Source organism: Xyrauchen texanus, chromosome 35 (genome assembly GCF_025860055.1).
Source record: "Xyrauchen texanus isolate HMW12.3.18 chromosome 35, RBS_HiC_50CHRs, whole genome shotgun sequence".
NCBI lineage: Eukaryota > Metazoa > Chordata > Actinopteri > Cypriniformes > Catostomidae > Xyrauchen > Xyrauchen texanus.
Window position 1 is genome coordinate 3,407,629 of NC_068310.1, and position 18,154 is coordinate 3,425,782.

General features: G+C 37.6%; 1 protein-coding gene across 2 annotated transcripts in view; it reads left to right on the top strand.

Annotated features, from left to right (window-relative positions):
* LOC127628876 (nuclear receptor coactivator 6-like) overlaps positions 1-18,154 on the top strand; it is a 41,399-nt gene that overhangs the window by 12,127 nt on the left and 11,118 nt on the right. For both annotated transcript variants that reach the window (XM_052105827.1, XM_052105828.1), the window contains exons 4-5: positions 5,666-5,788; positions 6,064-6,192. In XM_052105827.1, the coding sequence (XP_051961787.1) occupies positions 5,666-5,788; positions 6,064-6,192 (252 nt within the window). The remainder of the gene's footprint in view (positions 1-5,665; positions 5,789-6,063; positions 6,193-18,154) is intronic.

The following is an 18,154-nucleotide window of genomic DNA, read 5'->3' on the forward strand; positions in this document are numbered from 1 at the left end:
GTTATTGCCAAGTACAAATCTTAGTTCAGAATTTATCTTGATTTAATTTGTTAAGAAAGACTCATTTTTATAGGCTCGTAGGCCTATTTATAGGCTGTGTGTATGCCTAGGCATATGCTGAGCCTGAGATGTTACAGAGGACTTATTTTATTTCTTTGTTCCTTCCAAATTCCCTATACCTTAGTCATAAATAAATGATGTTAAAAATGTATAAATGAAATGACTCATTCTTGACTTGACTTGACAAAAGGCAAAAGAGCTGTGTGCGTGCGCACATTTGAATAATGTCGGGCTGTAAACGGGTTCGGGCTTTTAAAAAGCTGTCAATCAAATTGTACTTGTCGGGCTCGGGCCGAATTCCGTCGGGCTCGGGCCTTGTCGTGCCTAACTTTTAAGGCCCGATTAAAGCTCTACTGTAGAAGCAACATCTCTTATTACACCAAAGCATGATCGGAAACTAAAATATTCCCAATTGAGCAGTTAGTGGAAGATTGAATCAGGTGACTTGAAGAGATCATTTCAAGCTCGAATCATTTCAAATTGGTTTCTTGAACATGACAATGAGTTCACTGTACTAAAATGGCCCCCACACTCACCAGATCTCAACCCAATAGAGCATCTTTGGGATGTGGTGGAACAGGAGCTTCGTGCCCTGGATGTGCATCCCACAAATCTCCATCAACTGCAAGATGCTATCCTATCAATATGGGCCAACATTTCTAAAGAACGCTTTCAGCACCTTGTTGAATCAATGCCACGTAGAATTAAGGCAGTTCTGAAGGCGAAAGGGGGTCAAACACAGTATTAGTATGGTGTTCTTAATAATCCTTTAGGTGAGTGTATATGTATATATATTAGGGCTGTCAATCGATTACAATATTTAATCAAATTAATTACATGGTGTCCCGATTAATTAATCGTGATTAATCGCATATACAAATATTTGCTGAGAAAGCCCCTCATATAACCGTAATTCAATATATAATGATGAAATAATTATACATGGTTATCTTTTGAATATTTCAAAATTTTATATATATATATATATATATATACACTCACCTAAAGGATTATTAGGAACACCATACTAATACTGTGTTTGACCAAATCAAACCCAAGCCATTGAAGGCGAAAGATCATCAAATGAGCACAACCAGTTCTCGAGAGGGAAAAAGACACAACAAAATACAAAAACTCAGGCAACAAAAGCGAATCAAGAAAGAAAAACACAAAAAAACAATGTTTCAAGAATAATGATTTTGAAATGACAGAGACTACAAATTCCCAAAGTCGAAGCTTGTCTCAAATTCAAAGGTAAAGGGCAGATACTTGTCTTGCCTACATGAATATGAGGAATCATATAATTCATTGGAACTGTTGAGGATTTAAGGCAAACTTTTCAGAACTGCAGCAATTAGCAGCTGTTTTGAATCCCATTGCATTCTGCCTCCAGGAAACCCAAACTAATAATAATAAATAAATAATAAGTTTTCCATCTAACAATAGATGGAAAACTGACTTTGAAAAAGTATAATATCTATAACACTTTTGGTTACTTCCTGTAACAGTGTAGTACCCCCCCAAAACACTGTAAAATTTAAAAGAGGGAAAAGGCCAACGCAGAGCGGCAGTGAGAGATTAAAAAAAAGAAAAGAAAAAAACACGCCAGTTCTCCGATACGCCACAGCTTGTTCCTCGGCCACTCCTCCACACTCCAACGGACGACAGCCACACCTCTCCGGGTGGATCAGAGGCAGACCTCCAGACCCTGGCAGACGGAACGACCTGCCGCGTTCTCAGGGAACAGAAGGGGTCTCCCCCGCCCCGGCAGCGGTTCTGACAGAACCGGCTTGACAATATAAATAATAGTTTTAATGATAAATTTAAAGAAAAACACACACATGACGGACATGTCCGTAAACGATCTCTCTCTCCTGCACGATCCTCTGCAGTCGACCTTTATCCCTCTCGGAGGCTTGATTAGCCTAATACGGGACCGGGTGTGTAGGATCACGACCCGGCCCCGCCCTCCGCCCTGCCACACATACAAATACCAAAGGCAGAAGAATAGAGGAGTTAATATACAATAATGATTTGTGCTTACTATATGGTGGTCCAAGCACATATTTGCATCCAGGATATGGATCATACTCCGCTATTGATTTAACTTTGTGTGAACCTGAAATAATAATTTACTTTTCATGGCAAGTATGGAAGGATCTTTGTGGAAGTGATCATTACCTACTGATTATAACATCTACTGATGAAGATATACAACAAGACACTTCTAGATGTCAATTGAAAAAAGTTCATTGGTATAAAAACTTTGTTATGAGAAGTTTAACATAGACTGGCAAGAATATCAAGAATATCAATCCTATAAAGAAATTCACTGATTGAAATGGCAGAAAAAACTGTGCCAAAAACAGTAACAAAGTCACCCATGGGACTGTAAAAAGGCTATTGCTGATCGGAAGAAGGCAGAAAGAACCTTTAATAAACCTCCAACAACAGAAAACCTCATCAGATTGAAAATGTATAGAGCACAAGCATGAAGCATTATTAATGAAACAAAGAGGCAGAGTTGGAACAAATACATATCAAGTTTAACATCACTGACACAAACAAAGAGAGTATGGGATATGATACGAAAGATGAAAAATAAGGAAGGAGGACTACAAATACAATATATAAAAAATCAGGATACTTTATTAACATCGAAGCAGGGTATTGATAATAAACTGGCAGAGACATTTGAGAGAAATTTGTCAATAGAAAACGCTTTTCCCAGGTTTAAGGATATACAAATAAAACAGGAACAGGAAAAACTTAATTTCTCTTCAGATAACACCGAACTGTATAATCAGCCTTTTACAATGGAAGAACTTCTGTAAGCTATTAAAAACTCCAACGACACTGCTATACAATTGCAATGCTATACACTGCTATACAATATACTGCTGATACAATTCACTATCAGTTCCTGAATCATCTACCCCAAAATGTATATTGATCCTACTGAAAGTACTCAATAGCATTTGGAAATCAGGAAAAATACCTGCTATCTGGAAAGAAGCAATCGTTATACCAGTACCTAAACCAGGAAAAGATCATACTGACCCAAACAATTATCGCCCAGTAGCCTTAACCAGCTGCCTATTTAAAACCATGGAATGAATGATCAATGGTCGGCTGGTGTGGATTTTGGAAAAAGACCAAAAGATCGGTAAATATCAATGTGGATTTAGACGAGGGAAAAGTACTTGATCACCTTATAAGAAGATTAGAGTCTTTTGTACGAGATGGTTTTATTAAAAAAGAACATGTAGTAGCATTATTTTTTTATTTAGAAAAAGCTTTTGATAGTACGTGGAGGTATGGCATTCTAAAATATTTGTATGGGTTTCAGGGGATATCTACCCATTTTTATTTCCAATTTTTTATCTAATAGAATTTTTCGTGTTCAAGACAGAAACATGGTATCTGAATTGCACGTACAAGAATCAGGAGTGCCTCTTTTTAGCATTAAAATGAATGGGATTGTAAGTGTTCAAAAGTGTCCAAATATATTCCGTAGCCTGTATGTAGATGATGTGTGCATTTGTTATAAAGGAAAAAATATGAACGTAATTGAGAGACAACTACAAATATGTATAAATAATATGACTGGTCAGTACAAAATGGATTTAAATTTTCTAAATCAAAAACTGTATGCGTTTTTGTATTTTGTGATCTATGCACCTCTTTTTGGAAAGGGAACCTATAAAAGTCATAAAGGAGACAAAATTCCTAGGACTTTCCTAGGAAAGGATCCTAGGATCTATCTTTCATCCCTCATTTAAAAATGCTGTGGAAAATGATGCTTCAAAACAATAGATATTATAAAAGTGTTGGCAAGGATCTAATGGGGTGCAGATTGTGAAGTACTCTTTGAGACTCTATAGGACACAGTTCAATCAAAAATGGATTATGGGAGCACAGTTTATGAATCTGTCAGGAAGTCATACCTGTATATTAAAATGTTGATAGAGGATTGAGACTTGCACTAGGAGCATTTAGGACCTCTCCAACCCAAAGCTTGTATACGGGAGCAAGAGAACCATCACTATATATAGTAGAAGGCTGAAATTGTCCCTTAACTATGCAGTTAAACTAAAAGCTAATGAAAATAACCCAGCATATCTTTCAGTCTTTCATCCACAACATTCACACCTGTATGAAGCCAGACCCAGGTACATCAGTCCTTTTGGAATTTGCATAAAACCACACATAGAGAACATGGACATTAATCTGGATATCCTAACATTGACACATCTGTGGCCTACCGCCCAGGAATATTAAAAAAACAACTATTATGATGAACCTGGCTCAGTATACTCAAAAGATAAATTATCCAAACGTCTAGCAGGAGAAATTCCTGGATATAAGATGTAGCTTACCATCTCATGTACCAGTGTACACAGACGGTTCAAAGTCAGACAGTCATGTATCGGCAGAAGTAGTGATTGGTCCAAAACATTTTGGCAAGTGTATTCCTGGACAACGTTACATTTTTACTATCTTTAGAACAAATAGAAAAGGAACATCAACATCACTTTCTAATTTGTACAGATTCTAAATCCTGCCTGCAAGCACTCGATGCTATGAAAGCAGAACACCCTGCAATTATTAGCATAATAGTAAAAGTGGACTCCTTAAAAATACAAGATTTTAATATTGTCTTTTGTTGGATACCAGGCCATATGGGATTGGCTGGCAATGAACAGGCAGATAAAGCTGCTAAGGAAGCACTTCAGTTGGACATGACCGTATGTAATGTACCAGCAGCTGATGTTAAACCCATATTGAATATGTACATTCACAACAAATTGAATGGAATGAATGTATATATAACAAACTACATGAAGTGAACCCAGTACTAAATCAAGGAGTTTATTATTTCCTCTTTGAAAATAGATATGACCAGGTTGTATATACGAGATGTTGAATTGATCATTCAAGACTCACTCATTCATACTTATTGAAAGGGCTATGTAAGAATTTCTTGAGTATAAAACCTATTTTGATAGAATGTCCATATCTATATGAGATTAGAAAACGCTTTTATTCAGAAAATATATTGATGGATATTTTTAAAAAAGGTCTCTCCAGGAAAACTTTTAGAATTCCTATTACTCACTAAACTGAAACTTTTTTTTTGTAGCTGTCAAACTATTGTAAACATTGTTTAATTTGAACACTGTTGTCTTTGCCAAGAATATAGCCATTGCTGATGATATGGCATCAAAAATATAAATAAATAATATTTGTCCCCACAGGCTGACGATTTCTAATTTTTCAACATCCTGCCCTCCCAGCACAGTTAGCAAACAAAACTATTACAGTTCTCACTGGTTAATATTGCTTAAAAGGATAATTGTAGCAATTCGTTTTAGCAGAACTGACCTCTAAGTGACCAACCTTCGCATAGTGTCACGTTACTCGACACAAACTGCATTCTTTTTGCAAATATCCATCACATTGCATAGACTCCTCAGCATTTTATTTTTTCAATACAGCCTGTGTCAGATGAATTATAATTTCTTTTGTTAAATATAATGTTGAATTTAGCCTTTTTTTTCTCTCCAATTTTATATCCGCCAATGTGTTTATTGGTCTGTAACAGGTGAAGGAGCCATTAATGTTGCTGTTGGTCAGAACAGAGGTCAAGAAATAAGGGTCAATGGACCACTCGCTGCTCCTGGGCAGATGAGGATGGATGTTGGCTTCCCGATGCAGCAGGGCCAGGGTAATTATGCACAAATGTCAATCTTGATAAAAGGCTTCTAGCAATTAATACATTTATTGTAGACCAATGGTCACAGTAGGGCTAAGAGTTGTTAAATATTTTAAGTGATTTATGGGAGTTATAGGGGCAATATGTTAATATGATTCACTGCTATCAACTAGCTTGAAATATTAATAATGTGAAAATAATGTGTTTTCAGTGCTGAGTGTATGTTTTATAATCATTAGTGCACTGAAATACACTTATGCTGAAATATGTATGCTGTTCTTTTCCAGGTGGAATGAGAATGAATAATCCTTCAGTGTCGATGATGCCCCCAGTGGCTAATATGGCTGCACAGGGTATGGTACTGAATAGTGCCGGACAGATGTACCCAAGAGCACCAAGACCACCTTCACAGACAGGTGGGGGTCTAAACCTTTTCACACAAGCTAAGCTAATCTTTATTGCACAGAAATGGCAGACTCATTTATGCTCCATGCTGTGTTGTTATGAATCTCAAATCAGAAAACAATGCTTCTAATTAATAAATTAGTTTAAAATCAATTCTACTCCTCAGTTTAGAAGAACTCTTAAATAATGTCTATACATTTTTTTATATTTACTTGTAAATGGCTACAAAAATTATGACCTGGGTTTTTTGATGTGATAATGTTTTTAAATATGCCAAATTATTTTCTTTTTTAACATGATTTGAAGTAATTTATTTTACTATTATTATTATTATTATTTAGGTTGTCCGGATCCCATTTTTTGGAGAAGGGGTACGAATACGATATTTCCTTTTCATTACTTGTTGATGCAGTACCTGTTGCCTGTAGCTATTGCCATTTCCTATTACAATATTGTGAGACTGATGATTTGAGGACAATGTGTTTCAGCAACTGAAATGTTTCATTTAATCAAAAGACACTATCAAACAGAGTCATTTTTAGCACTCACATTGGTCAAAAACCTAAAATTTCACACAAAATCAATAAGTATTCTTTTGCAAATATAAGGGGCAGGTTCTTTTTCATGAACAGAAGCATCTCTGCGTGTTAACATGTAGGGCCCTTTGAAATCCATTTGATTTATACTTTTCAAATTCTTTTTTTACTCTTTCACATTCTGTTTTCTGTTTTAGTTCTTCTGAATTCTGTATTTGACAGTTTAATAGAATAGTTCACCCAAAAATGATCATTTTCATTTACTTGAAAGCCCTCTACATTGCGAGTAAGTTTCACACTGTGCAACCAAAAAACATCTGTTATTAGCCACTGGCAAGTAAATAATAACATTTCACTCGCCAGTGATAGAGTTGTGTAGTGTTGAAGCACCAAGGCCCTTTTACTAAATAAAAAGCAGTTGATTAAGCACTTGTGTCTCATTCATGCCTTGTCCACACTAATATAGTTACAACGATATGCTAAAAACGGAAAACGTTTTCCTTTGCGTTTTTGAAAAGTTTCACGTACAGACAACAACATTGTGAAAACGATCCCCGTTCATATGGATCCATGACAATGACTAAAAACGCTGTATGCATGCCAGTAGTTGCCAATGTCACTTTGTAATGAAGCACTATGTGCCTGCATGCATAAGCATTCTTTCACAGAGCGGTGAATACAAACAATGAAGATGGTGAAAGCATCAAGCAATTTTGTCTGGATGGATGATGAGGTTGCTTTATTACTACAATTGACCCTGGACTATAAAGCATGCCACCTTTTTAAGGACTGCAACTGGTGATATCATGTTGGTCTGTTCTCGAAGTTCATGCCTATAGACCGAACATGAAATACGCGTGCTCATGACGTCATCGTTTTCAAAAACTTTGAAACCCGTTTTCAAAAGTTTGCGTTTTCAGGCTCGGAATTGGTGTCCGGCGACGGAACATGAGGACAATTGTGTTTCAGACTGTACATGCAATGGGGATTTTCCGCTTGCACAGTAACATGATTTAAAGGTTTTCATATGTTTCAGTGTGGACGAGCAACTTTTGGAAAACGCTTGAAAACGGACTGAGAGCAAAAACGCTGTTTTCAAATGTATTCGGATTATTGTAAACGTAGCCTCAGTTGAACTCCGAGCATCTCAGGGAACCGCTGACATCACAAGAGCAGCTCTCTTGAGAGCATGTGAAGATGCTCTCTACGCCATCTACAGAGGCTTGCGTATTCATTTTGTGAACGCAAAGCGCTCCAGTTTCTCTTAACGGTCATGTAATGGCAAATGCCCATGGTCGTTGTGGGTTTATTCACGCAGTGTTAATAACACGCAGTGAGACCCTTTCTGGTTTCTTTCTCGGGCTTATGAGTTAATCAGAGAGCCTTAAAATAATAGGTGAAAGTGAAGAATTTAAGGCAGAAATATTTTACTATTGCATAATATAATATAATAACTATACAGGTTGGCTGGATTACAAAAGAAGCAAAAGAAAACAAAAAATTGAAAAAGTCCAATGGATCAAAAGTAAATCGGACAAATAAGAGATATATTTTAGTTATTTAGACGTTTTGAGCATTAAAATATTTTTATTTTATGTTATACTTTTGTCATTCATTCGTTTTTGAAGCCTGAAAATCATATACCGTTATTTTATTACTTGACCCAAGATAAATTTGTATAATTGACTTTGTTGTGTGCATGAAGCACACATAGTGAGTTTGTATGGTAATTAATCCTCATATTCGTGAAACACCAAAAAAACAGATAATTAATCATCATAGCCCTAAAACAGGCAATCAATCGTCATAATCACCATTAATTGTGAGCCAAATTTCATTATTAGGTTCCTACATTGTGAATTGTTTTGTTAAAAATGTGTACGAAATTTCAAACCGTGACAACAGCTTGTATTATTAAACTTGCTATTTCATGACATCATATAAATTGATAGAATGTGAAATTTTGCAATTTTAAAATGTGATTAAAATCATAAAGCAAAATATTTTGTGAATATATATGAAGGGGCCCACTCACTGTTTGCTTAATATATTTATAATATATACCAGTGACTTATTTCTCCTACGTGATCGTAGATGGTATATTTATGTCATCTCAAACTACTAACTTTATTCCACAGAACACAACCAAAGATATTTTAATGGAGAAATTATGTCCCTGTGCTAACAAGCTGGCCCCCCATCTTCACTCTGATCTTCAATAGATCACTGGAGCAGTGTGAAATCACATGCTCCTTCAAATGCTCAATCATCATTCCTGTCCCAAAGAAACCAAAAATCACTTAATGGCTACAGTGCAAGTGAATGGGGACCAAATTTCAAGCTCCTAAAAAGACGTAATAGCAGCACAAAGGTAATCCATAAGACTCCAGTGGTTTAATCTGTAAGGTCCACATATTGGCCCAATGGTGTGGCTGAAGGTCTCCTGCGTGTTCTGTCTTTACGTGTGCATTTAAATGATACTTTGATTATTTGATTTCAGTTACAGGTTTTATTAATCTTATCATTTATTCTTTTCTTTATTTCATCTGACTCCAATTATGAAAAACCTCATTGATGTGTCAATGCTCTGAATTGAAGTTTTGTATCTTATTTTTAGTAATTCTCTCTTCTAGACTGCATTTGTTATTTCAATGTTATTCAGGTCCTGTGCTGGCCGGACATGGGTCCTTTAACTACAAAACTCATCAGTTTCAGATATTAGTAAGTTTTAGACTAAGTTCTTATAGGTTCTCGGCTTTATCTGTTTAGTCTTATTTGGCTAATTTCATATAGATTCTTGACTCACCGTTTAGCCCCAGTCAATTAAATTCTGTTTTACAGATTCTCAGTCCTACTCTTAGTATTCCCATTTAATTCTACTTGGCTAAATCCTTATAGAGTCTCGGTTCGCTGTTTAGCCTTTAATACATACTTAACTAATGGGATACTTCTGAAGTAGCTTAGTTAAGCCAACTCTGACCATAGATTTGTAGTTAATAAGAAATATACTAGAAAACAGTCTTTCAGAATGAATCAAAAAGTAACCATTTATTTTACCAGGTAATAGTAATACGTTCGAACAATCCAATTAAAATAATAAATCAAACTAAAAGCTATCAATGAACCAAGCATAATAATATAATTAAAGTTGCATTCCATTCAAACATTTACAAAACACAATACATTCAAATTGTATTTACCTGGTAGGGGAACTACACACAATCTTTTCTGGCTACAGAGACCTATATTAAAACTACGCACATCAATTGTGTGGGATAATCGGACTAAAGACTCCCTGAACAATTTCCGCATTTCCTTAAATTTTGGACCATTTTGGGAGTGGTTAGGTTTGGAAGTCCTGGGGTCATACATTATCTGCATACTGGAGGTAATTTAGATTAAAGACCCATGAGGTAAACACACCCCTAAGCAATTGCCAGTATTTGTTTACATTGTTAAAACTGTATTACCAGATATTATCGGATGTGGGGATGAGACCATAGTACCAGACCTTTTGAATGATACCAAACATTTATGATCAAAAAACCTCTTGCATTACAGAAAAGGATAAGTCATTACTTAGTTTTAGGTGACTCTAAAATTACCTGAAGTGAGGTATGTAAAAGGGTGGGGCAGATGTGGGTGAGAATTGCATTTTATGGTCCTTGCTCAGTAGGGTGTGGTTTTTTTTCATGTGGAGATGTTCTTCTGTGTGACAGTTTATAAGACTTGGTTCTCGCAGAGTTGCGTAGTCATCCTGGTGCCAGTCTTATAAATCCATGTCTTTTGAAGCGATCTAATCAATTTTAGGAATGAACAGACCAAAAGTGTATCTCCTTTTTCACTGTAAATCTTGCCATCGCAGTCTCTTGGCACAACCTTGATTTCAAGCTCAATTACACTTCCAAGTGCTTGAAGCCTGCACAGAGAACTAGATGATGCTAGTAAGTGTAATCAAGCTTGAAATCATAATTGCCCAAGGAGACTGGTGATGTCAAGTTATATTTTGGTCTGTTCTCTTCTCACCAAAAGCTGATTGTATCACTAATTGGATTAAACACCTGTTTAAGGTGTTAAACAGACAACAAAACCACATATACCCATTAAAATATCTTTTTGTTCGTGTTCTGCAGAAAAGAAAGTCATATGAGACAACATAAGGGCAAGTAAATGATGAGAGAATTATTATTTTTTTGGATGAAATATTCCTTTAAATGAATTTTATCATCAAAAGGGAGTGTAAATAAATAAATGTATAAAAAAACATTCTCAAATGAAAATAGAGCAAATAATTTTCAACTTGCATTATTTTTGTTATAAAAAGTACTTTTGTACAGATCCTCAGAGCACAATCCAATATAATTTGTCAAACAAAGCGCTGCACAACAGAGCATCACTGATGTGAGATATTGCCTACATATTATACAATTATTATTGATTTATTATTGTTATTACTACAGTGAATATAACTAGACAGTTATTTATTTATGCCATATTTCTTTCCATTTAAATCAAGCTTTTATTACATTTTATTTATTGAGTTAAGCCCTTTTAGTGTTTTGACAACAGCTTCACACCGCAGAAAAAGCAGGTCGTAACATGATCCAGTGTGATTTATAAAACTAATAATGAAAACAATTTTCAGCTACCTACCCTGCATCAGTGTGGAGTGGCCTGAAAGACATTACTAACTTCAAGGGACCTTCCTCCAACACTGTAGGGAACCAACAACTGGCTGATGACTTGATTGTGTTCTACAGTAGATTTTAAAGGCACAATCTCGCACCCCACACCCACTCTGACCTTCACTTCACACAAACACCATCACCTCCTGTAACCCCCCTCCTGCTACTCAACCTGCACTGAACATCTGTGAAGAAGCGGTGTGCCGTGTCTTCCGAAAAACAAACGACAAAGAAAGCACAGGGCCCAGACAGTGTTTCACCTGCTTGTCTTAGATCCTGTGCTAACAAGCTGGCCCCCATCTTCACTCTGATCTTCAATAGATCACTGGAGCAGTGTGAAAGCACATGCTGCTTCAAACGCTCAATCATCATTCCTGTCCCAAAGAAACCAAAAATCACTTAATGACTACAGACCTGTCACCCTGAAATCATTTGAGAGACTGGTGTTGTCCCACCTGAAGGACATCACTGGACCCTTTCTAGATCCCCTTCAATTTGCTAGGTAGACCAAACAACCAGGCCAATTTCACTGGTACTGGCCAATTTCAGTGGTACTTGTGACTATGTGACAATAAAGGACTACTACTACTACAACAGGTCTGTGTCAGCATGGTATTGCATGATATAACATCTGGACAGACCAGGGACATATGCATGAATCCTTTTTGTGGACTTCAGTTCGGCTTTCAACACCATCATCCCAGCTATTCTCCAGACTAAATTACACCAACTCTCTGTTCCCACGTCTATCTGTCAGTGGATTACCAGCTTACTGACGGACATGCAGCAGCTAGTGAAACAGGAGAAATTAACTTCCAGCACCTGTACAATCAGCACAGGTGCCCCCAGGGATGTGTGCTCTCCCCACTACTCTTCTCCGTGTTCACAAATGATTGCATTGTCAAGGACACCTCTGTCAAGCTCCTGAAGTTTGCAGACAACACCACTGTCATCAGCCTCATCCAAGATGAAGATGAGTCTGCATACAGAAGGGAGGTTAAACAGCTGGCTGTCTGGTGCAGTCAAAACAACCTGGAGCTGAACACGCTCAAAATGGTGGAGATGATCATGGAGTTTAGGAGGAACACCCCAACACTGACCCCCCCCTCACCATTCTAAACAGCACTGTGGCAGCAGTGGAGTCATTCAGGTTCCTGGGCACTACCATCTCACGGGACCTGAAGTGGGAGACCCCATTGATTCCATTGTGGGGATACCCATTGACTCCATTGTGGAAAAGCCCCAGCAGAGGTTGTACTTCCTTCGTCAGTTGAGGAAGTCCAACCTGCCACAGGTGCTGCTGATACAATTCTACTCAGCAGTCATTGAGTCTCTCCTCTGCACTTCAATAACTGTCTGGTATGGTTCAGCTATGAAATCGGATATCAGAAGACTACAAAGGAGAGTTTGGACTGCTGAGAGCATTATTGATGGCCCCCTGCCTTCCCTTCAAGAACTGTACACTTCCAGAGTGAGGAAAAAGACTAGAACAATCACTATGGACCCCACTCACCCTGCCCACTACCTTTTTGAACTGTTGCCTTCTGGCCGACACTTCAGAGCTCTGGGCACCAGAACAGTCAGACACAGGAACAGTTTTTTCCCTCAGGCCATCCATCTAATGAACAGTTTAAACTGCACCATTGAGCAATAATTACAGTGAGGAAAATAAGTATTTGAACACCCTGCTATTTTGCAAGTTCTCCCACTTGGAAATCATGAAGGGGTCTGAAATTGTCATCGTAGGTGCATGTCCACAGTGAGAGACATAATCTATAAAAAAAAATCCAGAAATCACAATGTATGATTTTTTAACTATTTATTTGTATGATTCAGCTGCAAATAAGTATTTGAACACCTGTCTATCAGCTAGAATTCTGAACCTCAAAGACCTGTTAGTCTGCCTTTAAAATGTCCACCTCCACTCCATTTATTATCCTAAATTAGATGCACCTGTTTGAGGTCGTTAGCTGCATAAAGACACCTGTCCACCCCATACAATCAGTAAGAATCCAACTACTAACATGGCCAAGACCAAAGAGCTGTCCAAAGACACTAGAGACAAAATTGTACACCTCCACAAGGCTGGAAAGGGCTACGGGGAAATTGCCAAGCAGCTTGGTGAAAAAAGGTCCACTGTTGGAGCAATCATTAGAAAATGGAAGAAGCTAAACATGACTGTCAATCTCCCTTGGACTGGGGCTCCATGCAAGATCTCACCTCGTGGGGTCTCAATGATCCTAAGAAAGGTGAGAAATCAGCCCAGAACTACATGGGAGGAGCTGGTCAATGACCTGAAAAGAGCTGGGACCACTGTTTCCAAGGTTACTGTTGGTAATACACTAAGACGTCATGGTTTGAAATCATGCATGGCACGGAAGTTTCCCCTGCTTAAACCAGCACATGTCAAGGCCCGTCTTAAGTTTGCCAATGACCATTTGGATGATCCAGATGAGTCATGGGAGAAAGTCATGTGGTCAGATGAGACCAAAATAGAACTTTTTGGTCATAATTCCACTAACCGTGTTTGGAGGAAGAAGAATGATGAGTACCATCCGAAGAACACCATCCCTACTGTGAAGCATGGGGGTGGTAGCATCATGCTTTGGGGGTGTTTTTCTGCACATGGGACAGGGCTGACTGCACTGTATTAAGGAGAGGATGACCGGGGCCATGTATTGCGAGATTTTGGGGAACAACCTCCTTCCCTCAGTTAGAGCATTGAAGATGGGTCGAGGCTAGGTCTTCCAACATGACAATGACCCGAAGCACACAGCCAGGATAACCAAGGAGTGGCTCTGTAAGAAGCATATCAAGGTTCTGGCATGGCCTAGCCAGTCTCCAGACCTAAACCCAATAGAGAATCTTTGGAGGGAGCTCAAACTATGTGTTTCTCAGCGACAGCCCAGAAACCTGACTGATCTAGAGAAGATCTGTGTGGAGGAGTGGGCCAAAATCCCTCCTGCAGTGTGTGCAAACGTTTGACCTCTGTAACTGCAAACAAAGGCTACTGTACCAAATATTAACATGGATTTTCTCAGGTGTTCAAATACTTATTTGCAGCTGTATCATACAAATAAATAGTTAAAAAATCATACATTGTGATTTCTGGATTTTTTTTTTTAGATTATGTCTCTCACAGTGGACATGCACCTACGATGACAATTTCAGACCCCTCCATGATTTCTAAGTGGGAGAACTTGCAAAATAGCAGGGTGTTCAAATACTTATTTTCCTCACTGTATGTGCAAGTCACAGTTTAGTCTTTTTATATTTATCCAACACATCCTACCTCTTCTGCCATTAAATTCCCTTGCGTGTGCGTGTGCGGATGGATGGATGGATGGATGGATGGAGTGCTGCTTGATGTGAACCTCTTGAGCATTTTTAATTATTTTCCTATTGTTTTACCATTATTTCTTTATTTAGTCAGAACCCACATTTTTTTTATATATATATATGAAATAACAGGTGTGTATCAATTCCATATCCTTTTTTTTTTTTTTTTTAAGGAAATCAATGTGTAGTCAAAACTCAATTAAACCTATTTTTATGTAAACTTTTGTAGGTGCAAAATTAGTCAACCCTGAGCTGCATTGCTTAAAACGAGCAGGTAAATACAATTAAGTGGGACAAAATTGGTGATGATGAGAGCTCTTTAGGGAAGAAATTGGGCAGCACTGATTGAAACAGAGATCAATCAGTTCAGTTTAGCCTTATCAAAGTGAACCCATACAGGTCAATCATGCCCAAAGGAAAATACATCTCAGAGGACCTCAGGAAGAGGGTAGTGACAGCACATTTGTCTGGGGAAAGCTCTAAATTAATCTAAAAAAACATTTGAGCTCCTTCGGTCCACCCTGAGGCAGATCATCTACAAATGGAGAGCACTGAAAATTACTACAAATTACTGCCTAGAAGTGGATGACCTTCTAAAATATCCACAAGAGCCACAAGAAAAGTGATAATTCAGGTAAAAGCCAACCCAAACATAACATCTAGGGATTTGCAGACCTCTCTTGCTGCATCTGGGACAAATTTGCATGCTTCCACAATAAGAAGAAACTTCCGTCAACATATCTTTCATGGGAGGGTTGCTTGGAAGAAGCCTCTGCTCTCAAAAATGAACAATGCTGCCCATCTTAACTTTGCCAGAGTGTACCTGGATAAACCTGAAGCTTTCTGGAAATCCATTCTGTTGTCTGATGAGTCCAAAATTGAACTGTTTGGTCACAACCAAAACAAAAAGTCAACACTGCATACCACCATAAGAACCTTCCCCCAACAGTGAAGCATGGTGGTGGGAACATTAAGATCTTGGCCTGCTTTTCGTCCTTGGAACCTGGACAACTCCACAGTCCAGAGAATCATGAATTCTGAGGAATATTGTAAAATCCTGGAAAATATCCTCAAGGCATCAGTTGTGAAGCTTGGCCAAAAATGGATCATGCAACATGATAATGACCGAAGCATTCCAGGGGAAGAATAAGATTTGTGTTTTGGTTTGGCCCAGTCAAAGTTAGGACCTGACTCCAATTGAAATGCTGTGGCAGGACCTGAAGCAGGCAGTTCATGCCGGACGCCCATCCAACCTCACTTGACTGGCTGCGTTCTGCAAGGAGGAGTGGGCAAAAATCCCCCAAAACAGATGTGAGAGACTGATTAGTCACTACAGAAACAATTTGGTTGTGGTAATTGCAGCGAAAGGAGGTGCAATACCCTATTAACTGAAGGGGTTCACATATATTTGCACCCATAAAATCTGAGTTTTTGATAAATCAACCTCTTTTGTTAAGTGTGCGTGTGTGTGTATATGTGTGCGTGTGTGTATGTATGTATGTGTATATATATATATATATATATATATATATATATATATATATATATATATATATATATATATATTAGGGCTGTCAATCGATACAAATATTTGCTGAGAAAGCCCCTCATATAACAATAATTCAATATATAATGATGAAATAATTGTACATAGTTGTCTTTAAATATTAAAAAATTATATATATAATTCTTGTGGCGGAAGAGTTAATCATTGATAAGACCATTCAAAAAGCGGCTTTAGAATACAATGTATTGTTTACTACCTTATTATTGATCATAATCCAATCATGAGGTAGTCCATTTCACAAGTGAATTTGTCAATCAGTTGGAGATTTATTTTGAGGGGACCCTTCAATGTACAACTGCGTCAGACATTATATATATATATATATTTACAATAATGCCAAGACATTATATTCATTACATAGTGCAATGGTTTTCAATGCTTTGGAGTTGTTGGAGGTACAAAGAGTATTTAAATAATATTTCAAGTCTTTACAAAAAAATGCAAATAGGGGCTTTATAGACAAATGTACACATATGTATAAAAAAAACTTGGCAAGAAAAATAAACAGATCAATCAGAAAATATTACCTGAAGTTATCAAAACTGTGAAAACCAAATAAAACGTCTTTATAAAGCAAAGAAAAACTAGTTAAAATGGATGTACGTACAAACAACATTTTCTCCAATAATACAGCGTGGACACATTCCCGAAAAAGGTGAGGGGCAGATTCATCTACAGCATTACAGAAGGAGCAAAGTGGATCTATTTCAGGGAGCATGTTTCTTAAATAAAGATTGACTGGGTAAATATGGTGTAACAGTTTAAAGGACACCTCCTTAACCTTGTTGATAATTCAATATTTGTAAAGACCGTACGACCTGCGTCAGACATGCTTGTGTCACGTCTCTGGTGTGTTGCGTCATAAAAATTAAATGTTTAGGTCACTGTATCAAGTTAAATATAGTTTAATACTCAATCTTTAAACACATCTTGAGATCCCTTAGTTTGCATTTGCGCTCATTCAAGTGTTTTGAACGCAAGAACGTAACGCATGTGTATGTTGTGTGTCCGCTGAAGGGTTGTTAATGTTTTGTTCACTGTATAAACTGCGCGTTGCTCACACAGCTGAAATTTCACTTACTGCCCTCTGGAGTAAACAGGTGGTACTACAAGCTTGAATTTCTCAGGAAAGCATTGCAATGAATTGCATTAATTTGTTTAACGTGTTATTTTTTGTCAAATTAATCGCACATTATTAATGCGTTAAATCGACAGCCCTAATATATAGATATTGGGACATCGACACAATTCTAATCTTTTTGGCTCTATACACCACCACAATGGATTTGAAATGAAACGAACAAGATGTGCTTTAACTGCAGACTTTCGTCTTTAATTTGAGGGTATTTACATCCAAATCAGGTGAACGGTGTAGGAATTACAACAGTTTGTATATGTGCCTCCCACTTTTTAAGGGACCAAAAGTAATGGGACAATTGACTGCTCAGCTGTTCCATGGCCAGGTGTGTGTTATTCCCTCATTATCCCATTTACAAGGAGCAGATAAAAGGTCCAGAGTTCATTTCAAGTGTACTATTTGCACTTGGAATCTGTTGCTGTCAACTCTCAATATGAGATCCAAAGAGCTGTCACTATCAGTGAAGCAAGCCATCATTAGGCTGAAAAATCAAAACAAACCCATCAGAGAGATAGCAAAAACATTAGGTGTGGCCAAATCAACTGTTTGGAACATTCTTAAAAAGAAAGAAAGAAAACAACTATGGTGGATGACCGAAGAATTCTTTCCCTGGTGAAGAAAACACCCTTCACAACAGTTGGCCAGATCAAGAACACTCTCCAGGAGGTAGGTGTATGTGTGTCAAAGTCAACAATCAAGAGAAGACTT